General features: G+C 64.0%; 7 protein-coding genes across 7 annotated transcripts; 2 read left to right on the top strand and 5 right to left on the bottom strand.

Moving 5' to 3' along the window:
- Positions 1–2,436: 2,436 nt before the first annotated feature.
- Positions 2,437–2,712, bottom strand: EMIHUDRAFT_316009 (hypothetical protein; the record flags this gene model as incomplete). The annotated part of the gene is made up of 1 exon (XM_005772743.1): positions 2,437–2,712. One exon carries the CDS (start codon positions 2,710–2,712, stop codon positions 2,437–2,439), a length of 276 nt encoding a protein of 91 aa, XP_005772800.1.
- Positions 2,713–7,174: 4,462 nt separating this feature from the next.
- Positions 7,175–8,624, top strand: EMIHUDRAFT_117608 (hypothetical protein; the record flags this gene model as incomplete). Its single annotated transcript, XM_005772742.1, has 3 exons — positions 7,175–7,624; positions 7,849–8,397; positions 8,454–8,624. The coding sequence occupies 3 exons, from the start codon at positions 7,175–7,177 to the stop codon at positions 8,622–8,624; spliced, it is 1,170 nt and encodes a 389-aa protein (XP_005772799.1).
- A 1,757-nt stretch (positions 8,625–10,381) lies between these two features.
- On the bottom strand, positions 10,382–11,501 carry EMIHUDRAFT_117607 (hypothetical protein; the record flags this gene model as incomplete). The annotated part of the gene is made up of 3 exons (XM_005772741.1): positions 10,382–10,742; positions 10,778–10,978; positions 11,272–11,501. 3 exons carry the CDS (start codon positions 11,499–11,501, stop codon positions 10,382–10,384), a joined length of 792 nt encoding a protein of 263 aa, XP_005772798.1.
- Positions 11,502–12,732: 1,231 nt separating this feature from the next.
- Positions 12,733–13,421, top strand: EMIHUDRAFT_444688 (hypothetical protein; the record flags this gene model as incomplete). The annotated part of the gene is made up of 2 exons (XM_005772740.1): positions 12,733–12,751; positions 12,829–13,421. Coding segments are annotated over 2 exons (431 nt in total), but the record flags the coding sequence as incomplete, so codon positions are not given.
- A 709-nt stretch (positions 13,422–14,130) lies between these two features.
- Positions 14,131–18,343, bottom strand: EMIHUDRAFT_117605 (hypothetical protein; the record flags this gene model as incomplete). Its single annotated transcript, XM_005772739.1, has 4 exons — positions 14,131–14,874; positions 15,805–17,297; positions 17,672–17,759; positions 18,212–18,343. 4 exons carry the CDS (start codon positions 18,341–18,343, stop codon positions 14,131–14,133), a joined length of 2,457 nt encoding a protein of 818 aa, XP_005772796.1.
- Positions 18,344–18,795: 452 nt separating this feature from the next.
- EMIHUDRAFT_369130 (hypothetical protein) lies at positions 18,796–19,218 on the bottom strand. Its single transcript, XM_005772738.1, has one exon. The coding sequence runs from the start codon at positions 19,035–19,037 to the stop codon at positions 18,816–18,818; it is 222 nt and encodes a 73-aa protein (XP_005772795.1). The 5' UTR covers positions 19,038–19,218; the 3' UTR covers positions 18,796–18,815.
- Positions 19,219–19,245: 27 nt separating this feature from the next.
- EMIHUDRAFT_242100 (hypothetical protein) lies at positions 19,246–22,889 on the bottom strand (the record flags this gene model as incomplete). Its single annotated transcript, XM_005772737.1, has 7 exons — positions 19,246–19,470; positions 21,126–21,553; positions 21,645–21,859; positions 22,016–22,053; positions 22,264–22,386; positions 22,477–22,602; positions 22,701–22,889. The coding sequence occupies 7 exons, from the start codon at positions 22,887–22,889 to the stop codon at positions 19,246–19,248; spliced, it is 1,344 nt and encodes a 447-aa protein (XP_005772794.1).
- Between the last annotated feature and the right edge of the window lie 285 nt (positions 22,890–23,174).

The following is a 23,174-nucleotide window of genomic DNA, read 5'->3' as shown; positions in this document are numbered from 1 at the left end:
GCTGTTTGTCGACCAAACGCCGCTATGTACCTTTCGGGCAAACCATCGAGCTGCATGTCGATTTCGACTTGACGGCGGCATGGAGGCATCATGCCTCCATGCCGCCGTCAAGTCGGAGCCAGTCTGCGGCGACCACAGCGCTCAGAAAGGTACATTGCGAGCTATTCAGAGTCAAATTTTTGTGCGAGCAATCCCACACTGGTGGATTTTGGGGCGCTGTGCACCCCCTAATTTAGGAGCAGCAGGGACCCGAGGGACCATGTGGAAGACGGCTAGTGCTAGTCCCCCATCGGGAGGACGACCCCGGCTAGTCGCCGACCACACCCACAAAGAACCCTGCACAAAGATCGCAAGGGCGGGGACCTGTTCCTTTTTACCCATCTCACAGTAGAGAGGTGTCCGTTTTTATTTATTTATTTAGCACTTGAGCAAACTGGATAGATAGAGTCGATTCCGCATGGTACGGGACCCCTCGATCGACGATCGTCTCGCCCTCCCCTCACTGGTGTGTTCATTGGGGGGGGGTCCGATAACAAACACGGTACAGGATCGAGGTGCACGCTCACGATCCTGCTCGTGCAGAGGTGGGGACGAGAGAGATTTTTAGCAATACCACAAACAAACAACTCTAACACTCACACGTCATTTTTTGTTTTTTTTTGGGAGACGTGGGACGACCCTGTCCTCCTTCTTGCTTCTAGCTCCTCCCATCCCTCGTTTGGCTTTGTTTTCTTTCTTTCTTTGAGACTTGATTTTGTTAAATTCTTTCTTTGTGAATCTCCCAAAGGAAACCAAGAAAGCCACTCACTGGATGGATGGAATGCGGCACGTGTCCGCAGTCCGGCGTTCCGACTCCCGCGCGAAGGAAGGATGCTCGTAAAAAAATCACAGCCTTGTTATTGAGAAGAAAATACGTCTTATGGCGCTGTGCGCTGGTCTGTTCACAGCTCATGGAGTCACGTGGACCCAAGGTGGCACGGAAACTCCTTTCGTGAGATCGAGCGCCGCTGGCGGACGCACGTCGCAGGCGCCACCTCGTATGGCTCTACTTCTCCTCTCATCTTACATCGCCCCAACCTTGGTGGCTCCGAAGGCACCGTACCAGCACAGCACCCCCGCCCTAAAGGCTAGCCTACACCATTGGGAACAGCCGCGGGTGTGGGAGCAGCATCCCTCGTGGGAGCGCGGCGTGATTGACACTTCGGACGTGCCTGCTACTGATGCTGCTGCTGATTCCGCCGCCGAAGAACGGCCACCCTTAGCTGTCTTTGGAAGCGCACCGCCGGAGGCTCGTGCTAGTCCCATCATGGCGGCCAACAGTAGTGTTTGGGTGCCATCGGCGGGGTTTGTCAGGCGACTGCAGGCCCGGCAAGCAGCATCACGGAAAGCTCGCGTTGCGCGGTCCTCGCCGCCATCACTCAGCATGCTGTCTGGCCTGCCGACCGATGCTATCGTCAGCGAGGTTCGGAAGAGAGCGATGGACCGGCTCGTCCCGGCGTCTGCACTGATGATTGCCCTGCTCCTGCTGCCCCATGCGCTGGAGCTGATTAGGTGAGGTGCGTGGGAAGCATGCAGTTTGGTACAGTAGCATGAATGCCACTCAGGGCGGCGGGGTCCGAACCGGCCAAGTAGCCCGGGAGATGCGGTGTTCGTCTCGTCGAGACACTCGAGTAATGCGGCACTCTGCCGACGCGGCTCTAGTGTCTCGACGAGACGAACACCGCATCTCCCGGGCTACTTGGCCGGTTCGGACCCCGCCGCCCTGAGTGGCATTCATGCTACTGTACCGGCTGCTGTTGCGGGGATTCTTAAATTATAAAACTGCATGCTTCCCACGCACCTCACCTAATCAGCTCCAGCGCATGGGGCCGCAGGTGCCGGGATAACTATAGTGTATGCTTTTGCTGGGGGCCCCATTTCCTACACATTGGGTAAAAACAAACGAAAAAAAGAGAGCTCTGCCCACTCTGGGGAGTGGGGTCTGCTCGCACTGCTGGTCGCTCTCTTTTTTGGTCTGTGATTGTGTTGAAGCCGTACTGTGAACCTGAACGACACTCAAAGATGCACGTCCGAAGTGCGTGGGCCTCAACGAAAATGCGTTTCTCTCGTATCTCTATGCGCATTCGTGTCGCAAAATGAACTCGTGAAGTGATTTGACCTCGTTTCGCACCTGCCTAGCGCTGCCTCGCAGAGAGTGCTAATCTCAGCGCACTGGCATACACGTGTGCGGGGTGCGCAAGAAAGCATGATGGTGGTGACTATATGCGCAACACGATCCTGTAGTCCATGGTGCCCAAATCAGCCCCTACACAGCTCCGGCAGCGGCGTGAAGAGGATCGGCGTCTGGTCGACGACGGGGACGCCTCACAGCGCCGAAGTCAGGGGTTGCGCACAGGACATGCGGCAGCCACGCTGGCTGAGTGTCTTGCCAAGGCTTCAGAGGAGCATGCTGCCGTCAACGTCGCTCAGAACCGCCGCTCCACTGGGTGCTACCACGGTGGGGCCGCTTCGCTCAGGCAGAAGTTTTCGGAGATCCTCAACGATGGCGCGTCGACGCGCGATCGTGACGATGTTCTCGCCGATCGCTGCGCGCAGCTCCGCATCGGTGTTTTCTCTCAGGAATTCCTCCATCTCGGCGTTGGATCGCTGGAGGTGCGCTATCTGATGCTCGAGCTCCTTGACCTGCTTCTCGATGGGGCTGTCTTCTTCCATGGCCAGAAGTGAAGTGCAGCGACTCCCTGGCGAGGGAACCGCTGCTCGTATCGCGCGTGCTGCTGCCGTCTCTGCAAGAAGAAATAACCCATCGGCCCTCAGCGGAGCTGGGAATAGGATCGCCGCAAGCGGCGTGGCGTGGAGCGGTTGAGCATCCCTCCGGGGGCCCCTCTGCGCCGGGGAGGCGTTGTTGGAGGCTAGGACGCAAGCGTCCGTCGCCTTTTTCAAACTCGGGTCCCACTCCGCTACGCTCCGACCCGCGAATTTGGAGGGCCATGAAGTTTAAGGTGTTGCTGCGCAAAAGGGGTGGCGGCGCGGCGGCGCCGAAAAGAAGCACTCACTAGTCACAAGAGGTAAGAAAGTCATAATGTTAATGGGACACCAATCCTCACTCCTCACACTCCATGCACTGTAGAGAGGAATGAGCGGCCACGGTAGGCACCACAGCTGGTACTGGCGCATTGAGCACGGCTCGCGCGATGCGGTCCACTCGTGACTCTCCGTTCGGATCGAAGCTCGGCAAGATCACGTGCTGATGCAGCTCAGAGATGCGCTCACTGGCATGTTGACGAGAAGAGCGTTCTCCAGAGGAGTGATTCTGAGATCAGGTTAGTCAGCGGCGGCGCGAGGCTGTCGTCGGCGGCGGCAGGTGACGCGCGAATAGGGTGCCACCGGACCGGCCGACGAGCACCCAGCGGAGCCGTCATCGTGCATGGCGAGCCGAGCACCGCCGCGTCGCTTCTCGGCGCATTGGAGAGCAGAGGAAGCTGCTGGCGTCGCGGCTGGGATCGGCAGCGGCGCCAGCAGCTTTCTCGGATCTGAAGCGACTTTGAGCGCCGATCGATCGATCTGAGGGCTGACCGATGGGCGGCGCTGGGAGGAAGACCGCGCCACCCGTCGGCCAGCCCTCAGCTCCGCGACGGCGACTCGATAGTCGTGGCCGGCGCTCGGCTGCCACTCTAAGCTGTGCCGCGCCAGGCGCTCCTGGAACCGTGACGTCACTTCTTATGGATGCGGCACTAGGGACGCCCAATGTTTTCGTAAATATAGAAGCCACTCTCTCGCGTGTGGAAGCCACGACTGCGTAGTCGTGCTCCCCCGGAGCACGCCATAGAGCGCCGGTTTTGTGTACCGGGCGCACCCGCAGCCGTACACACCACTGCTGCCACTGCCAGGGGGTCGCCGCAGGCGCCCCAAGCGGCGCGGAGCGCCGCCGCAGGCGGCGGACAGCAGGTGCGCAAAATTAAACGCCATTTTCGGTTCCGCAGTTTTGCCACTAACGTCGAAATCCTGTACAAATCGAGACTTACGAGAGCCGAGCCTCCCACGAAAACCACAGAGGGGCGCGCGGACAGCGCGCCGCCAGGGGCGCCGCAGGCGCCTCAAGCGGTGCGGAGCGCCGCCACAGGCGGCGGACAGCAGGTGCGCGAAATTAAACGCCATTTTCGGTTCCGCGGTTTTGGCACTGTCTACCAACTTTGTGGTACAAATCGACTTGCACTTGGTCTGAGCCCTGCGCTGCGTTTGAGCCTCCATTCTGAAAGTGTACGTAGAAGGGAAGGCAGCAGGTCCGGCTTGCGAACTCCGCTGTGCGCCGACAAGCGGTATGGCGCCGAGTAGAGGCCATTTTCCTATTAGAAAAGGCTGTCGAGAGCGCAAAATTTTCTTCGCTGCGCGCCCAACCATGGTGGGCACGCAGCGGGCGCCTGCGGCGCCAAATTTTTGAAATGTCTGCCAGTCGCCCAACCTGATCTCAGAATCACTCAGAGCATTGCATCCACTTTGCGTATGTAATCCCTTGCTCCGTCTCGCCGCCTGGCACTGGTCGAAAGCCAAGTACGGTCATGGTTGCGCGCCCGAGCTGCCAATGATCACAGCAGTATCCCGGCGCAGCAAAGGCCCAGGAGGGCTGGTCGGTGGTAGCAGAGCGCATCTCAAGCCCGCAGCAGCGGGTGGGGCCATACCTAGGTTGCCAGGAAGTGGAGGGCCGCAGAGGGTTCCGCCGCGCCATCTCTTCCTGCAGGGATCGCTCGGCGTCCCTCCACATCGATGGCGGCCCCTCTGCGGCCCGACGGCAGCAATCGTGGACGTAGTTATCATAGGTGAGGTGCTCGAGGATAGCCATCTCGGGATGGTAGTGGTGCTTGCACAGTGCGCCTTGCCGCTGGTTGAGGTCGACGAGCGCCTTGAGAATGTGGTGTTTGGTCCGCCCGTCATTCGTGCAGAGGTACGGCAACGCAAAGTTTGGTGGTAGCACACACGTGTCGCAGCCGCCCAGGGGCCGGTGCCCAATCCACTGGTTTCGCTGCGGGCACCATGGCGGGCACCACCACGGCGTTTCGATGCTGTGGTGGCTGTTGAAAAGATAATTGTTCCAGAAGTTCGAACTTGATCCACCCGTCGAAAAGAATGCCTCACCCCATCGGCCGTTCCAGCCATGCCAGTTGGCACGCTGTCGCTCGAGGGGCATGCCACCGACGAGGTTGAGCTCGTTGCCGAGGTACTGTGCCCGCTCTTTGTCGAATCGCCGCTCGCCGAGGCCTGCCAGCTGCATGTGGGAAATGAGGGCCAGATTGCACTCGACGTGTCGCGAGTCAGGCTCCTTTGCAAAGCCAGGTGGGGCGTAGAAGACGGAACGCCACCACAGCCGGCGCCCGTGCATTTGCAACCGTGACTCCATGATGGCGAGCACGCGCCGAATCAGCAACCACGGAGGAAGTAGCCCCTCACTCCCTCGTCCACCCATACCCTCTAGCCGCCAATCTGCAAAGATTGAATTGGGTTCGAGAGTTTGATCGCAGGTCAATGCCTTTGTGTCATCCCACCGCGAGCGAAGCCAGTTCCATTCTCGAGTGTCGAGAGAGTCCGCTTGCATCATCCTCTGCTGACGACTGCACCTGAATCTCTAGCCACCTTGACGGGTCGCCCTCGAAGACTTCAGCTTTGAGGTACGCTGGCCAGTCAAGCTTGGGGCCGTTCCACACAGCATAGAAGGGCTCTGCTTTGCCATGCTCGCCGTCCCAATCCTGGCGTGCCGCCTCCGCCTCTGCGTCGTACATGATCCCGCTGGATCTTCCTGACTCAAAGCGGCTCTTGACGTCTTCGAGATGTGGCACAGGTAGGCTGATGGGTGGCAAACGCGGCAATGAAGGCAGAGCTGCTGCGTCCCTTGCATCTGTCTCGCCACGTCCGTCGCACAAGTGGATGAGCCGGCAATCCGACGGGCTCGTGTGAGGCTCGAAAATTGGCTGCTCGCAGTGCGGGCCGTGGCACTGGAAATTGTGCAACCATTCAGGGCTGTCAACAATCATACGTGCACCGTCCTCCCCCGCAAATTTATACGCCACCCCCCAGAGTTGCGGGCACATCTGCAGCTGCTCATGTCGGCGCCGCTCAAAGCCCAACACCATCGGCTTAAAGGGAACGAGCCCATCGGCGCCCACTGCTCCCAACAGAGTTGCCGCCATTGCGCCTGCGCGTGACTCGAGGATCGAAGCCTGCGCCTCTTCGTGGGGCAACAGCGCCGTGGAAGCCGCGTTGGTGGCAGCACGACTAGCAGCAGCTGCATCACGATAGCTGTCACGGTGGCCTTGGCGATCCGTCTCCTGCTGCTGCGCGCTCTCGCGCCGGGCCTGCGCACGTCGTTCATTCTTGCCTGTCCAGCCGTCCCACATGTCCTTCATTTTCTTGAATGACGTATACTCCTGGTCCCAGGTCGGCTCGCCGGAAATCTGCAGGTACCAGCAGTAGGGCGCCGTGCCGGGCCCTCGCTCTTTAACACCTCATAGCACTCATAACACCTCATAACACCTCATAGCACTCCAAGTACTCCAAGTGCCCCTCGCACGACACTGGCACGCGGGACTGGCGCGCACGGAGCTTTAACTACTAAAAAGCGGGAGCAGCCAGCTTCCACTTTTTAGAAACCTCGAGACATGGAGTGGAAAAAGGAAAGAAAAAGGACGTGAGTTAAATTGCGGGAAAGACATAGAAAGACATACAAGTTAAAAATGGAGGGAAGCGTGCAGAGCTGCAGAGAGTACGAGTTAGAAACGGGAAGCAAATTGCGTGGGTGGGGGGGGGGGGGAGGGCGGGTCTTGATTGAGCAATCTGAAGCCATCGCTCAGCCTCAGGAGGCAGGAAGGACGCAGGTTGATGTTATTGAATTTAACTTGAGGGCAAAAGAGAAAATATTTGGCGATCGATGCCGAACCTACCTCGCGCGCGCGCGGCAGCGCGCGAAGCGAAAATTCCAGCGGCGAGCAGTCCGGCGTGGCCTCTCGGGCCATAACACCGTGGACCCGGGACGGCCCTCCCATAGCAGCCCATAACATGTTATGGGTTTATGGCTGTTATGGGCCCTTATGGCAGTTATGGACGGTGAGTAGAGACAAGAAAAAAGAAATCGTAGCTTTGCGCGAAGCGGCGCTTTCCCAGTGCCTGCAGCTGTGCCTGCAGCATCATGAACTTCGCCGAGTCGTCCCAGGCTCGGCACTGGACCTTCACCGCGGCCCAGCTTGCGTCGATGCGCGAGACCCGCGTGCGGCACGTCGCTGAGAGGCTCGCAAAGGCGTCGCCGGTGCCCGCCGCCGCCCGGCTGGCGGTCTCCGATGAGCTGCTGCTGCAGCAGTACTGGCACCACAAGATGCAGGAGATGGGCCGCACCGAGAACTCCAACGCGCCCGAGCGCTTCACCCCGCGCGTCATGACGACGGCACACTACTTCGTGCGCCGCGCGCTGCTCCGCAAGTCGGTCGTCGAGGTGGAGCTGCGCGAGCTGCTGCTCGGCGCGATCTACCTGGCTGGGAAGGTGGAGGAGGAGCACATCCCGCTGACGGTCCTCGTCAAGTACTCTCGCCACTTCAAGCAGGAGGAGAAGGAGCAGCCCGAGCGCTCCGCGGCGGGCCGATCGGTTCTCGACAACGAGGATCCCGCCCGCCTCGCCCGCCCGCCTCGCCCGCCCGCCTCTCAATCCCCGGATCCCATCGCATGCCTGAGGCTCGGCCGCCGTGCGCACGCCCACCGCACCCCCAACTCCACGGCACCACCCCGCCACACCCGCCACACCCGCCACACCGCACAGCCGCAGCCGTCGGCGCCGCGGTCTCCGCCAGATCGGCGCGGCTCACCCTGCAGGCGCGGCTCCTCTCGCTGCTTGGCTACGAGCTGGTGGTCCGCTCGCCCTTCCGCGCGCTCCGAGGGGCGCTCGAGTCCCTGCGCGGCGGCGGCGGCGGCGGCGGCGGTGGCGGCGGCGGTGGCGGCGGCGGTGGCGGCGAGCCCGCCGAGCCTCCCGTCCTCGCTCCCGCGGCGGCCGACGCCGTCGAGGCCTCTGCGCGGCAGTTCCTCAACCTCGCCCTGTGCTCGGACGCGCCGCTGCTGCACTCGCCGCAGCAGATCGCCCTCGCCGCCATCGTTCGCGCCGCCGACGCCGCCGGCGCCGATATCGACGCGTGGCTCGCGCGCGCAGCTGGGGAGAAGGGCGAGCCGGCGAGCGAGGCGGCGCTGGGGCAGCTGCGGCAGCGGCTCGGCGTGGTCGGCACGGCCGTCGACGCCGCCGCGGGCATGCCGCCCGTGGGCGCGATCAAGGACATCAACGGGCGCTGCAAGTCGCTGAGCAGCGCGCTGCAGGCGGGGCATCTGCGAGGCGCTGCGCGTCAGAGAGGCTGTCGCCTGAGCGTGACGCGGGTGGCGTGTAGGCCCTCGACAAGGCGGCGGCGGGCGACGGCGCGGCGCGCGAGCAGGCGTCGCGCGACCGAAAGCACGCGCGAGCCGACGAGGCCATGCGGCGGGCCGAGGCCGAGGCGGCCTCCAACCCCGCCGGCGGCGGAGATGACGCGCCCTTTGCCATCCGCAAGAAGCCGCGCGTGACGACAGCGCCAGCCGCTGCAGCAAAGGAGGAGGCGGCCGGATGACGGTGCCCCCCCCTTCCCCCCCCACCGCATCCTTCGGTCATCGCTCCCGAGTGGCGTTCTCTCTCGGCAGACGGCGGGCCGCGTCTGGTCGGCCGCCATCGCATAGTACTTTTTCCTTCTTCTACCCGTTCCTACCGTTCACCAACACAGTATTGCGCGGAGTATAAAGCTAAGTGTTGGTGTCTTTCATGTCAGTGCTCAGTCGACAGGAGTTCGCACCTCAGGCCGCGGCCGCGGGGGGCGCGGCGCGGGGCGCCGCGCGGCCGCGGGGGGCGGGGCGGCGGCGCGGCGGGCGATGTGGAGTCAGGTGATGAGCATGAGGGGGTCGGTCGAGATGAGGACGTGCGGGCCGTAAACTCGGGATGCGTTGAGCACACGACCGCTAAACATATTTCGGTGACTACGACTATTTCGTTAAATTTCTAAAATTAACGCAGAACCGGGGGCTTCAAGAACGCAGAAGGGCACATGGGCACAACGCGGCTTAAGTAGGGGACCCCTAGGGTTCTGAGGCCCGTATTTTTTCAAGGCCTTATAAGAAACGAGGAGGTTTGGGGGCTTAACTTGCCATTTAAGAGATTGCAGGCACGGGGGGTCCCTCTTTTAAGACCGTTTAAGAAAATCGGCCTCGCCGGCACGCGTCGCTGGGTTCCGCGCCGTTTTCTCCAATACTGCCGTTATTAGGCACAAACCCGCCTCTGAAGACACATCTGTAAGTCTGGTGCACTGGCAGGAGCCATACTCGCATAGGGGACGCGTGCTAGCTGACTGTAGCCAGCTTCCCGGCCTCCGGCGTGTCTACCGAGCCTCCCGGACCATCGACCTCGGGAGCTCTCCCGCACCGTTTAAGCGTTTAAGACCGTTTAAGGAATCGGCGGCCCAGCAGCTCTTAAAACTTGCCATGGCAAGTTTTAAGCCGTTTAAGCCGCAGGCGCCCCAGGGCCCACCCTTTTAAGCCTAGGGGTCCCCTAAGCAAGGCGGATTGAAGATCCCTCACACCAAGATCGTGCAGGGCGGGGACACATGTTCATGTATGTCCCTAAATCCCATCTCGTCTCAGAGCTTGACCGTTTTGTTTATTTATTTGGCATGGGCAAGGGGGATCTCGTGCGCGTGCGTCTTCGAGCTCCATCCACCATGACCATCGCCAAGCGTGACGGCTGACGCATGTCTTATGTGGGTTCGGCTTCGGATCGCGCTCCGTCTCGGCCTCAGCCGCCGCAGGGCTGAGTTGGTATGGTGTATGGACGCATTTGCGGCCGAGGTTGAGGGGCACGGCATACGACAGTGTGTGGCATGCATATCGACGTGAGGATCCCGAACCATTCAAGATTCATATAATGAACAAACACCCACGCCATAACATACACATGCATGGGACACTCGGTCCGATCATCGGCGGGCGGCCGGGTCGCACGGATCCCGAACACACCCTCCACCCACCCACTTAGACGGACGGACGATCGCGAACGAGCATCCCACGACGTGACGGCTGACGCGCTACCGTACGTCCGTACCTCAGACAGACCAGAAACAGACGAGAGACAGACCCCCAAGCGGGAGAGGGTCTCACATGCGCATGCAGCGAGGGGCCATCGGGACGAAGTAAGTCGTCCGGACGGCACAGCCTCGCGGTTCGAGAGGCGGTTCGAATGGCCATCTTCCTCGCCCTCGTCACGTGTTGTGCACACGATCGCCGCGGAGGGTGCAAAGCACGCGAGGGAAGCGGCTATGGGGCCTCCGCACCTCCCCGCCGCCTAGCGGCGCGGTTCGCCGAAGACGCTGACGAAGTCTGCCTCGACCACCTCGCAGTCAACCTTCTCGTACTTGGCACACCCCACACGCGGCCCGCAGCCGGAGGTGTCGCAGTGCATCACGAGGGAGCTCCACTTGGCGGGCTCGCGAACGCGGCGTGTGGGGGAGTCGATGGTGTTGTTCAGCTCGAAGTCGGTCTTGAAGGCCGGGAAGTAGAAGGATGTGAGCGTGGTGCCGCCCACGGAGACCTTGCCCGAGCGGCCCGAAAGGTCGCCCACCTCGCACTTGTCTTGGTTGGTGGTGCTGCACTTGGCGTAGTCCGGCGAGTCGGCCTGGTAAGCGAGTGTGCGAGTCCCGGGCGACCTGTCTCGCACAAGGCCTCCGATGCGCCGCCGCACGCGCGAGTGGGGTCGTAGTGGCCGCCCCTGGTGGAGGCGCCGCAATTTTCGCCGTCCTTCCAGCCGACGTGGAGGTGATAGTTGTACTCGTTCACGTTGGAAAGCGACGCGTTGACGGCGACGCCGATGTTGACATAGCCGGAGTTGTTTGCTACTTCCACCTTTAGCCTCGAGGCTCCACGACTTGCTCTCCATCGCCAACTAGGCGGAGTAGACGGTGGCGTAGGTGGCGGAGCCGGGGACGGCGGTGAAGGGGACGGCGGCGGTGGCTTCCGCCACCATCGGAGCTCACGGCCGTGGGGATTGTGCACCTGGGGCGGGTTGTGCTGAGGTTGTGAGGCACGAATTCGAGGCAAGGGGCGGGGCACTCCAAATTTTCTTTCTTCTTTATTATCCTCGTCGGCCACCATCTCGAACACGTACGTGCGGTCCGTGATCAAACCGCCCCTGTCTACCGGTATCTATGCACGGCCCGGTGGCTGCATGCAACCCACCCCCTCCCGCCCCTCTCCGCCCCCGCCCCCTCCGACGCCCGCTGCGCGCCCAGCCGCAGGTGCGCGGCGGCCTCCTCCGCGGTGCACGGCCCGCTCCACTCCGACGCCCTCTCCCCGCCAGTTTTGCCTCCTCGCCTCCTCGGCTCGACCGGCACGGGCAGCACCGGCCCGAGCCCGCCCGCGCCCTCGCTCTCGCCCTCAACCGCGCCCTGCCTGAGCCGGCGCTCCATGGCCAGGCCGGTCAAGCCCGCCGCGGCGTCCTCTCGCGCCGGACCGCGCGCTCGCCGCCCGGCTGGCCGACCAGCTAGCTAGCTGCACGCCGACAGTCGCCCCAGCTCCAGACGGCTCCGTCGGCGGTGAGGGCGAGGCTGTGCTGGCGTCCAGCACAGAGCTCACAGAGAATCACAGCATGGAGTGGGCAGGGAGTAGGAGAAATTTGTTGTCGAGCCACATAAAAAAGAAATCGCTTTCGATCCAGCTGGGCGGCCTGCGGCCTGCCCAGCGTTGCGCGAAATGCTCTCCGCTCTCGTCGCCACCAGCACCGGCACCGTCGCCACACGCACCTTGCCTGTCCTCCAGCCGTCGGCCGCTGGCCGCTGGGACTCGTCCAATGTCGCCTCTCCCGTGGTGCTCCTGCCGCGCGAAGGCGTGGCCGGCGATCCTTGGCGGATGTTTTATTATGGGTCGGACGGGACCTGGTCCGACGCGGCCGCGACGCCGTTCCTGCCGACGGGCAAGTGCGGCCTCGCCACGAGCGCCGACGGCCTCACCTGGACGCGGGCGACGGATGAGTGCGTGTTTGCGCCCGGCGAGCGCGGCGCGTGGGACTCGCTCCACGTGGGCGTGGGCGACGTGCACTGGAATGAGGACGGCCGGAGCCTGACGATGTACTACCTCGCGGCGGGCGACGAGGCTGTCGACGGCGCGCCGGCCGGCATCCGGATGCGAATCGGGCGCGCGACGAGCGAGGACGGCGGGCTGAGCTGGGCGCGCGAGCCCGAGCCCGTCGTCAGCGCCGACGCGGCGGAAGGCCTGTTTGCTTCCTGGCCGCGGGTGCTCCCTCCGGCGCTGACGGGCGGCCCGTGGCGGATGCTCTACCACTCGTTCGACGGGCGGCGCTGGCGCGCCTTCTCTTGCCGGAGCGGCGGCGGCGACGCGGAGCCGCAGGTTGCGAGGAGCCTTCCGAGAGCCTTCTCGGAGCCCTCCCTGTAGGAGCGACGACGGCGGCGCGAGCTGGACGCGCGAAGGGCTCGCGCTCGGTCCCGGAGAGGGAGGCGCGCGCGGGGCGCGCGGGGCGCGCGCGTGCAACCGAGGGCCCGCTCACCCCCAGGCGCCGGACGGCGTGCCGCAGGCGCGTGGGACGAGCAGGGCGTGGGCACGCGCTGCGTGGTCCCGTGGCGAGACCGGCTGCTGATGATCTACGAGGGCGTCGAGGCTGGCAGCGGGACCCACCGGCTCGGCGGCGCGGCGAGCGCCGACGGCGGCCACACAGAGGGGGGACGGGGCTCGGCCGTCGAGCCGGCGCGTGCATGACGCGCCCCGCGGCGTGCCACGTAGGTGGTCGCAGCTGGGAGCGGCTCGACCTGCCGCCGCTGCTCGAGCCCGGCGGCGCGGGCGGCGACTGGACCGCGCAGGTTGTGGGCACGCCGTACGCGGTCGCTCTGCCGGCGCGACGGCCGCACAGCCCCACCAATGCCTCCCGCACGAGCGCCCCTCCCCGAGCGCGCCCCTCCCCTCCCCCACTCCGTTCCGCCCGCCTCGCGCCCGCCGGCTCGCGCGCCGCCACGCCAGTGACGGGGCCCTCCCGACGGGCGGCAGGGCGGCGGGCTGCGCCTCTTCTTCTGCGGCAAGCCGAGCGCCGAGCGCGGCGGCATGTGCATCGGCGCGCTCGACTCGCCGGCGGGCAGGCTCGAGGCGGACGCGTGGCTGCCCGCCGGCAAGAGGGTCAGCGGCAGCGCGTCCTACCTGAAGGGGATGGTCGAGTCGCCGCTCGAGTTCCGCTCGGGCGAGGCGCTCGACAACCTGACGCCCAACCTCAAGCTGCTCGGCGGCGCGGCCGCGGTCAGCGCCGCGCTGGTCGGGGGCTTCCTCGCGGCGAACGGCGTTCTGTGAGCTTACAGCTTTCGTTTAAAAGAATGGCACTTGGGGCACCTGGACCACTGCCGCGCCTGCCGCTCATTATTTTCACTTGGAGCCGACGCGCTTGGACTCTCCTTGGACCATGCTCCATGGACGAGTTGGAGCACAGCGCCCAGGCAGCGCCCTGTGGGGGGCTGGGGCCTGGGCCCGCACATGCCCCTCCCATCCGCATGACGGAGCGCGATTTCTTTTATCTCCTGTGTTGGTGGGTCGTTGCTCAAGATCCACTCTCCTCGTTTCGAGAGAGTAGAGAGAACCACACTTGTACCTCCACGGTTGGGTGTTGGCTGTTGGCGCTGTCCGGGTCCCGTGCCCAGTGCGGCACTTGGAGCACTTGGAGTGCAGTCATACCGAAATTCTTTTTATGCTCGTCGATTTGATTTTCAGCAGCCCCACCAGCATCGCGCCCCCATGAAGACCCCGTGAAAAGGCCCCTTTCCAGTCAGTGCGTGGACATTGTTGAGAGCCACGCTCTCGAGTCGGACGGCTTTATACCCGGACGTGTGTGCAACGACCGAGGTGCGAGGACGGTGTACGGCTCTAGAAGGCGGAGGTCATCATGCTATCTGTGTGGTTTGACATCGTTTTTCTTCTGTCAGCCTTTTTAAATCCGCTGCTTCGAACTGTGCTGCCTCGCAAGAAAGAACGATGCCCTCGCCAGTCTCCGGACGCACGCGCTCGTCGCCCCGCCGCACCAAGTCGCCTGCAAAGTTCTCACCTTCAGCAGCAGCGTGCGCTGCTCCGCCCTGCGCCCGGCTGCCGACCCTGGGCGCGGCGCGCAGCGGGGCGATCTTGACGCTCCACCCCACCCTCGCCCCACAGGTCGGAGCCGAAAAAGTCGCCCTCCAAGGCGAAGCCGGCGCCCAAGGTCAAGGCCTCGCCCGCGCTGGCGCTGCCCAAAATCAAGCCGACCAAGAGCGGAGTCCTCTCGGGCATCTCGGCGCTCGGCGGCCTCCTGCTCGCGTATGCTGCGATGGGCAGTCGGCTCCAGATCGAGGTGCCCACCGGCCCGGTCACCTTCCTGAACTTTGCGGTAGCCACCGGCGCCGCGTACGGCGGCGGCTTCCTCCTCGTGCCAAAATTCCTCATCGACATCAACTTCAGCAAGTCGCCCGACAAGTACCACATCTTCTTCGCACGCTTCATCGGCTTCCTGATGTGTCTGCTCTCGCACATGATCCACACCAAGGCGATGGGCGCCGACACGTCCAAGTTCGCCGCCATCATGATGTCCGGCTGCGCCTTCCTCGGCCCGACGTATGCCGGCCTCAAGCTCAACCCGAAGCAGACGCCGGCCGGACACATGCCGGCGCACGTCATTATGCTCGTGGCGGGCATCCTCGCCGCCACCGAGTGAGCTTGCGGGCCCACCCGGCACAGCGGACGGGCTGCAGCCGCAGCGGCCGCGCGCGGGGCGCGCGGAGGCGGCAGGTACGATGCGCTAACGGCGCCGCCACCGAACAACTATTGTGCAACAGAGGAGGCGCGGCTGCCGCAGCGCGCGCGCCTCGCTCTCGAGGGGCCGTGGACCGAACACTCTGCCCATATCATCATCTGATGACTGGCTCCGGTCCTCCGGCAGCTCTACAGTGGCATGTCTGGCATGAGAGTGGGAGGGAGTGTAAACTCGTTGTCGCTACGGCTCAACGCCGCAGGGGAGGTGCATGTGTGTGTGTGTGTGTCTCGCTCTCTCTCGCCCGCGGCTCGTTTGAGCTCTGACTCTTAGCCCAGCGCCCCGCCGTAGCCCGTACGTGTGGGGAATAGGTACAACTTGTTCTTTAACTGATAGACGCTTGCGCGCGCGTAGCCTTTCCCATTCCCCCTGCGCCCTGGTGGAGTGCGAGCGTGGCGCCAGTGCGGGGCGACCCCCGCTGTTATCAGCTGAGAGCGCTGTCTCCCCTCGTTTTTAGCGCGCGGGCGCGCCCCCGGCTGGCGCGGTGGCGGCTGGCCCGGGTGGCGCTGCGGCTAGGGCTGCGGGGCTGCGGCGTGCGGGCGGCTGGGGCGGTTCCTCCCGGGGTCCCCCTCGACCAGCCCTCGACCAGCCACAGCCCACACAGGGGGCGCCGCGCCGCGTGTGTGACGTGTGAGGCAGCCCGCCCAAATGACTGAAAACGTACATCATGCATACTGCTACCTCAGTACTCATCAGAGTGGAGCCGTCCTTCCGGCAGCAGGGGACCACGCGCTCGCGGGTCATTGCGAATGAGGGGGATCCACGGTGGCTGGGTCCGCCTCCGCGGCTGACAGCGGGCGCGAGACCGGATGGGGCAGTCCATACCTCGCACGGAAGAGGGCATCAAAGAATTCATGCGGCGATACGTGGCCATCGTGGTTCCCATCGCACGCACGCCATATCTCGTCCAGCCTTGCTTCAGACATGGGGAAGGGACAGACCGCCGCGAAGCCGGTGCGGAGCTCTTCGTGTCGCAACCGACCGCTGCCGTCGGCGTCGAAAAATGCGAAGGCCCATTGGACATCACGCGAGGACCTTTCCTGCATGCGCAGCGCGTGCAGGTAGCAGTCCCTGAATGTCGAACGGCTGAGCGGCGGGAATGGTTCTCCATCCGCCGGGACGGACGCCTCGCGCAGGATCTTGACCAGTGCCGGGGCGTGAGGAGCCAAGTCGCTGCCGAGGCTTCTGAAGCGAGCAACCAGCGCCTCCTCGCCAATGCTGTCGTGGGTGGCGCAGCTGCCAGCAAAGAAGTCAAAGGCTGCGTCGAGCTGCGTCGACGCGAGCGGCCGCTCGAGGCGTTTTTCTGGAGGGACGCTGCACTGCGACTCGTCGAGGACGTCGCTGATGCCGTCGTGACTCAGCAGCATCTGCGCCCAAGCACGAGCCAGATGGACTTGGTGGTATGCGGAAGGCCGGAAACGCATCGTGAGCAGCACCGGCAGGTGGTCCGACGGGTGTTCGGCGTTCGGGATCGGCTTGCAGCACTCGAGGGCTGGCTGGTCGAGCACCTCGAGCAGCTCGAGCTTCGAGGGCTCGAAAAAGATGTAGTCGATGCACATCTTGCGGCAAGCAGTGACCGATGTGGGCTGGGAGGCAGCCGCAAAGGCATTGAAGACGAATGGGTGCACCGTCTCGTGGCTGAGCTCGAAGAGCGTCCTGGCCGCTGCCGCTAGCTGACGAAAGTTTGTGGTGTTGAAATCCCCCGCCATCACCACGGGCGCGTCGATCGCCCCATGCTCGCGGGCAAAGGCGGTGAGCGCGTAGAGAAGTTGTGCTGTCTCGCGCACTCGGATGCGATCCATGGTTGGGTCGTCAGGGTTCCTCGCGAGGTGCGTCGAGAGGAAGAGCATCCTTTGGCCACACGTGGTCTGCAGGAGCGCAAAGATGCAGACACGATCTTTGTAGGTGCGTCCTGTGACGGGGTCGGCCCGGTCGATAAACTCGATGCTCTTGTGGGCAATCAGCGAGAAGGGGTCTCGCCAGAACACAGCGCATCCATCGTGCGAGGTCTCGCGCGGACGCTTGCACCAAATTGATGAGTAGCCGTGCTGCTTGAGCGCTGGCGCGAACCAGTCCTCCCAGCGGTCGAGTTCGACGAGGGAGAGCACGTCTGCGTCCAGCGCAACAATACGCTGCAACAGTCGCTCCTTCCGCGCCTCCCACTTAAAATGACGCTCGTGCTCCTCCTCGACGAGCTGCTGCTCCTCCGCCGTCATCAGCTCCTCCGCCCACCGCGGCCAGCCAACATTCTTGTATCGCCCCGACTCGTCACGCTCGTAGAACTTCTCGATGATCTTTGAACGGCGATCCTGGGTAAGCGTGCTTAGCCCATGCAAGAACCACGGCTGCCGATTATCCCCCAGGTACGATGCGAGCACATTGTATTGCCCGCATCGGACGATGACTGGCGACGCTGGCTTCTCCAGAACAGCTTCTGCGGACCGGGTGAAGCGTTGTGAGATTGTACGCAGCCAGGAGGGCTCAAGCCGTGAGACACGCTGCAAGCTCGAGAGACGTGTCGCGACCGACGAGTGCACTGACCCCATATGGCGCCGTGGCGAGTTCGGGGTGGGGGGGGGACAGTCCGAAAAAAGAATGCCATTCTTGCCTGCCACCGCGGCGCAATCGCCATCTATTGGTGCGGCAATACTCGACCAGAGGTCACTAGATGCAACCCATGTAGTCCACCCTTGCGGGATGCTTTCCTCCTAGCTCCCCTGTTCGAGCTCCTCTAGGAGCGACCTAGCCCGGGACTGAGGAGCACCGGAAAGGAGGAGGGGGGGGGAGAGAATTGCTAAGCGGCCGCACCACCCGGCTCCATCTGATCCTCGGCGAGCTTTTGATACGCCCCTCCCGGTTCCTTCGCTCTCGGCTGGTGAGGCAGCGAGGCGTACACCTGATACACGATCGGTGCTTTCAGAAATGGCCTCGGAGCGGTGGTAGTGCAACGGCCGTGCATGCACCTCTTTGGGATTCGACTTTGGCACCCCTCCCTTCACGGGATCCGCAAGTCGACCTGGCCGCGAAGGGAAGGAGATGAGCACGCAATGGATTGGTCACGGGGGGGGCACACACGCCTGTTACGGCAGCCTTGAAGCTGCGAGCTGCGGCTCCCGCAGTGGAGGTTGGCTCGTCGACCTGCGAGTAGGCGTAGGCACCCACCATGCCCGTCACGGCCAGGGCAGACACGCATCCGCCCACGTACATCACGTTTCTTGCGTGAAGGTCGTCGCCGGTTTCAGGAAGGTACCCAGTGGAATTTTGAGGAGGTGGAAAGGGCGTCGGCGGAGGCGGTGGTGGAGGGCTTGGCACGGGCGGCGGGGGTAGGATACAGAGCTCTGGATCAACCTTCTTTCCCATGAACCAGCAATCGGGTGGTGGCTGTGGTGGAGGAGGCAGCGAGGGTGCGGACGTGCCTCCGAGCCAAGCATGGGCCACGAGAGCTTTCCCGAGGAGCGCGAGCAGGTGCCTGGCTGGCATGCACCAACAGGCGAGGCGCGTTCTTGCGTCCGATCACCCTGGGCGTATGTCCTCCGCGCGGTGCGAACGAACGTCGATGAAGCGTCCGTTTCTTTTTCTAAGGTTTTAAACTCTCCCGAATCCCGCGGGCGTGGTCAGGCGGGGTGGGTCGGTGTGAGTGAGTCACACACACAGACACACACACAGACACACACACACACACACACACACACACACACACACACACACACACACACAAAATACACGGCTTGCCAACAACATACCTTAAAACACACACACGGGTGGGTCGGTCTCCCCACAGGGGTCCCCGACGCCCGCCCAGTTTCGGGAATACATTCTGACGGATCTGAGTGGCGTCGTTCGCGCCCCCACCGTCGCCACCATGCCGCTGCACCCTCGCACGACCGAGGCCTGGATACTGACTGGCCGCAAGGTTGCCCTCGTGGCAGTGTACGGGCTCGGAGGTGGGTACCTATACCGCACGCACTTCCAGCCGTCGTCGACGATCGTCCGAGCGCAGTCTGAGCACAAGAGCTCTGCCATGCCGCCAAGCGCCGATACCCAGCGCGGCCGACGCCTCTCCGGTCCGACCATGACGGAAGGCCTTGAGGCAGGCACGTTCGCGCAGTGGTAAATTGCGGCTACTAAGGCATGTGGCGGCTGGCGCAGCAGAACCACAGAGCGCTGCATGCATGAGCGACGAGAGCCGACGGCGGTGATAGTACATAGGTGTTTCTATCTCGTACGTACGCATGCATAGTAGTCAGAATTGATGTGAGGTGTGTCTGCTGTTGGATGGAGAGACCCCGCGTCATGTCCCGGGGGGGAGCGGGGGGTGTGCATGGCCAGGCTGCATCGAAAAGTCCGCTGTACTCGATCGCCGCAAAAGCTGTCGTCAAGGGTCAGGCGGCGCCAGGCATTCGGTGCACGCGCCGCAGCCAGTCCAGGCGCATCGCACTCGCCAGGAGAACGTCTTGATCGCGCAGAAAGGTCTGCATGTCAGCGGCGGTGGCGAGGCTGGCGGCACGGGGGTCGGAAGCGGCGTTGGCAGGCATTCGGTGCACGCGCCGCAGCCAGTCCAGGCGCATCGCACTCGCCAGGAGAACGTCTTGATCGCGCAGAAAGGTCTGCATGTCAGCGGTGGTGGCGAGGCTGGCGGCACAGGGGTCGGAAGCGGCGTTGGCAGGCATTCGGTGCACGCGCCGCAGCCAGTCCAGGCGCATCGCACTCGCCAGGAGAACGTCTTGATCGCGCAGAATTGCTCGCATTGGCTGGGTAAAGTAGCGGGCGGCGAGGGCGATGGTGGTGATGGCGGTGAGAGCGATGGTGAAGGCGATGACACGGGCGGCGGTCGAGATGGGTTCGGGAGGATCGGCGGGGGTTGTGGATGGGGCGCTGGAGAGGGTGAGACAGGCATGGAGGGTGGCGACGATGGCGTGGGTGACGGTGGCGTTGGTGGCGGTGGTGGTGGTGGCTTGGGTGGTGCCGGTGGCGGAGGCACTGGCACCGGCACCGGCACGGGAGAGGGTGAGGGTGCCGAAGGAGGAGCCGGGACAGGTACAGGTGGCGGTGGCGAGGGCGGCGACTGCGAGGGAGGCGGCAGCGAGGGCGGTGGTGGCACAGGTGGCGGCGGTGTGGGTTGTGGCGGCGAGGGCGGCTGCGGGGCTGGTGGTGGCGGGGCGGGTGGCGGCGGCGAGGGTGGCGGCGGCGAGGGTGGCGGCGGCGAGGGTGGCGGCGGGGCAGGTGGCGGCGGCGAGGGCGGCGGTCGCGAGGGCGGCCGCGGCGCAGGTGGCGGCGGCGAGGGCGGCAGCGGCAAGGGTGGCGGTGAGGCAGGTGGCGGTGGCGAGGGCGGCGGTCGCGAGGGCGGCGGCGGCGCAGGTGGTGGCGGCGAGGGCTGCGGCGGCAAGGGTGGCGGTGAGGCAGGTGGCGGTGGCGAGGGTGGCGGCGGCGAGGGCGGCTGCGGCGAGGGTGGCGGCGGGGCAGGTGGCGGTGGCGAGGGTGGCGGCGGCGAGGGCGGCGGCGGCGCAGGTGGCGGCGGCGAGGGCGGCGGCGGCAAGGGTGGCGGTGGGGCAGGTGGCGGTGGCGAGGGTGGCGGCGGCGACGGTGGAGGTGGCGGCGGTTTGCGTGGCGGCGGTTTGGGTGGCGGCGGGGCTGGTGGCGGTGGCGAGGGCGGCGGCGGCGAGGGTGGCGTCGGGGCAGGTGGTGGCGGCGATTTTGTTGGCGGCGAGGGTGGCGGAGGCTAGGCTGGCGGTGGCGAGGATGGTGGCAGCGACGGCGCCGGCGTGATGGGCGGTTCGGAGGGCGGCTCGGAGGATGGTGCGGTGGGCGGTTCCTGCGGTAGTGTGGAGGGTGGCATGGACGGTGGCGGCGGCGAGGGCGGCGGCGGGGACAGTGGCGGCGGCGAGGGAGGCGGCGGCGAGGGCGAGAGCGAGGGCGGCGGCGGAGAGGGCGGCGGGGGGAGCGGCGGCGGCGGCGTGGGCAGCGGCGGCACAGGTGGCGGCAGGGCAGGTGGCGGCGACGAGGGCGGCGGCGGGGCAGGTGGTGGCGGGAAGGGCGGCGGCGGCACAGGTGATGGCAGGGCAGGTTGCGGCAGCCAGGGTAGCTTTGGCGGCGGTAGCAAAGGTGGTGGTGGTGGCACGGTGGGCGGCTTGAGTGGCAGCGGTGGCGGTGGCAGCAATGGTGGCGGATCGGAGGGGGGCTGCGGCAGCAATAGTGCTGCGGGTGGTGGCGAAGGCGGGGGCGGAGGCGACACGTAATCCTCGCAGTCCTGCCTAAAGCCGACCCAGTCAGAGGCGAGTACGACTATCGGTTCAACTGGCGCCCAGGGCCTCTCGTCGTTGCACGTGGTTGTATTGTCAATTTCTGACAGAGCGTAGTTCCATTCACGTGCTGCCCACACGCTCAAAAAGCGAGGATTCAGAGCGCGAGCGTCGCTCCAAAAGTCGGCTGCCTCTGTTTCGATACGTTCGGGACAGTCAGTGGTGTTGATCGGATGGTCAAAGAGCGCAACCATCAGCGGGCTGCAGTCCCACTCGTGCAGCCGTAGCGCCGCCGTCGGTTGTGAGACGGCGAATTTCTTGCCGGCAATGTATGACCAGTACGCCCATTGAAAGCCAAAATACTCTGCGGCATCGCGGACTGCGCTGATCCAATCTACAGCATGGCCAGCATCAATAAAGTCGTAGTTGACGCCGAACTCGCCGAGGTACACTGGCGCAGAGGGAGAGTGTGAGGACAGGGCGGTGCCAACTAAATAAAGGCCGAACGAAAAGAGGAAGGGAGAAGCAGGCGTGCGGTGCACCTGGCAGCCTGATCGTGTCGTTGACCTCAGCGAAGGCCTCGTGAACGGCGCGCCAGCCCAGGCTCTGGTTCCAGAAGACGATCTTTTCCGGGTCAGTGACGTCGGGAATAAAGCTGGTGAACTCCCGAGGATCGTAGTAGTGAAACGTGGCCACGACCGGACCCGGCCAGTCGACAAACTGATTGATCTCCTTGGCGTCGAAGAGAACTGCCTCCCTGCTTCGTGCACGCTGTTCATCACAGCGAGCATATTGCTCGCCTGCGACGATGACTACCCTTGTCGGCTGCGCAGCGTGCACTTGCTGGACCAAATCCGCAAGCAGTGAGGCTACGGGCGGCGCTCTCGGTCTTCCAAATCTCATCAAGTCAGACATTTTTGTCCCTGGCTCGTTGATGAGCTCAAAGGCGACCTGCGCGCAGAAGGCTCGGGCTTATGAGATCAATGCAGGGCATACCTCGCACGTGGGCCGCGGCTGGAGGGAAAAAGGCGTGTGTTGAAAGATGAAATAGAGCACTCGGGTGGGGCGCGTGCTTTGATGGCCGCGATGCAGTACGACTTGCGGGGCGACGAGGGGGGGGAGGCGGAGGAGGGGGAGGGCGCAACCGCGTGCGGCGAGCACCATATCGGCGGGAAACTCACCCAACGGGAAGGCTGTGATGAGCGCAGCCCACACCAACTTCAGGGTGATGGGATCAAGCTCCAAGCCACAGCATAGGGGCTTGTGTATCGGGTCGAGCACCACCTATGAACAGTAGACTGTTGTGCGTAATGTCTGCCTCGCGTAGTCTCCATCTGCGACACTCCTCGCCTTAAGCCCGTATCTCAGTGAAACCGTCACCCATTTCTTGAGCCTTTTGAAGCATTTGTCGTCCTCCAATATCGCGGCCATGTCGCCCTTGTCATTGCCACCCGAAAATTGCCAAATTGTGGCTGGACAGGTACTGAAGTTGTGCAGCCCCTATGGCGATGCAACACAGCACATCCTCACCCTGTCCACTGCAGCGGACCGGCCGCGGAGAGAGCACGCGCCCGGAGGATGTTCCCCGCGAGACGCACATGCCCAACACGCGAGGACAGCCCTTCGAAGTCGGCTTCATCAACAGAAAAAGTGCACAGCATGGTCGCCATGATGTTGATACCGGGGCCGAGCTCAGACAGAAAGTGGGCTGCTGCCTCGGTGCCCGCGGGTGGCAGTGCGGGGGGCGGCGGAGGAAGCGCTAAGGAGGAGAGAAAGAGCGACGTCATTGCGCAGCCTCAGGATTCAGGTGGGCGTGGAGTAGAAGCCGGGTAGAATCGGCGCACGCGCGCTCAAACCACAGTGGGGAGGGGCGTCATGGTTGCTAATTCGCCAAATGACGGCAGCAATCGGACGGACGGTATTGGATGTTGGTCATTACAAGAAACACGCTGCGAAGCCTCCCAAGCCAATGGTGTCTAAGGGTCTCTGGCACTCCTGGATGCATGCACGGTCACAACGGAGTAGCAATGTTCGAAACCGTCCCGAGCCGTCCCGAGCTGTCCCAACGGCCT

Source organism: Emiliania huxleyi, assembly GCF_000372725.1.
Source record: "Emiliania huxleyi CCMP1516 unplaced genomic scaffold EMIHUscaffold_351, whole genome shotgun sequence".
NCBI classification, from domain to species: Eukaryota; Haptophyta; order Isochrysidales; family Noelaerhabdaceae; genus Emiliania; species Emiliania huxleyi.
Note: the sequence above shows the minus strand (reverse complement) of the source record. Positions and strands in the feature narration are given on the sequence as shown.

Bases quoted from the DNA above. Each gene is read 5' to 3' on its own strand.
- EMIHUDRAFT_369130 (XM_005772738.1), bottom strand. From the start codon at position 19,037: ATGCATGCAGCGCTCTGTGGTTCTGCTGCGCCAGCCGCCACATGCCTT.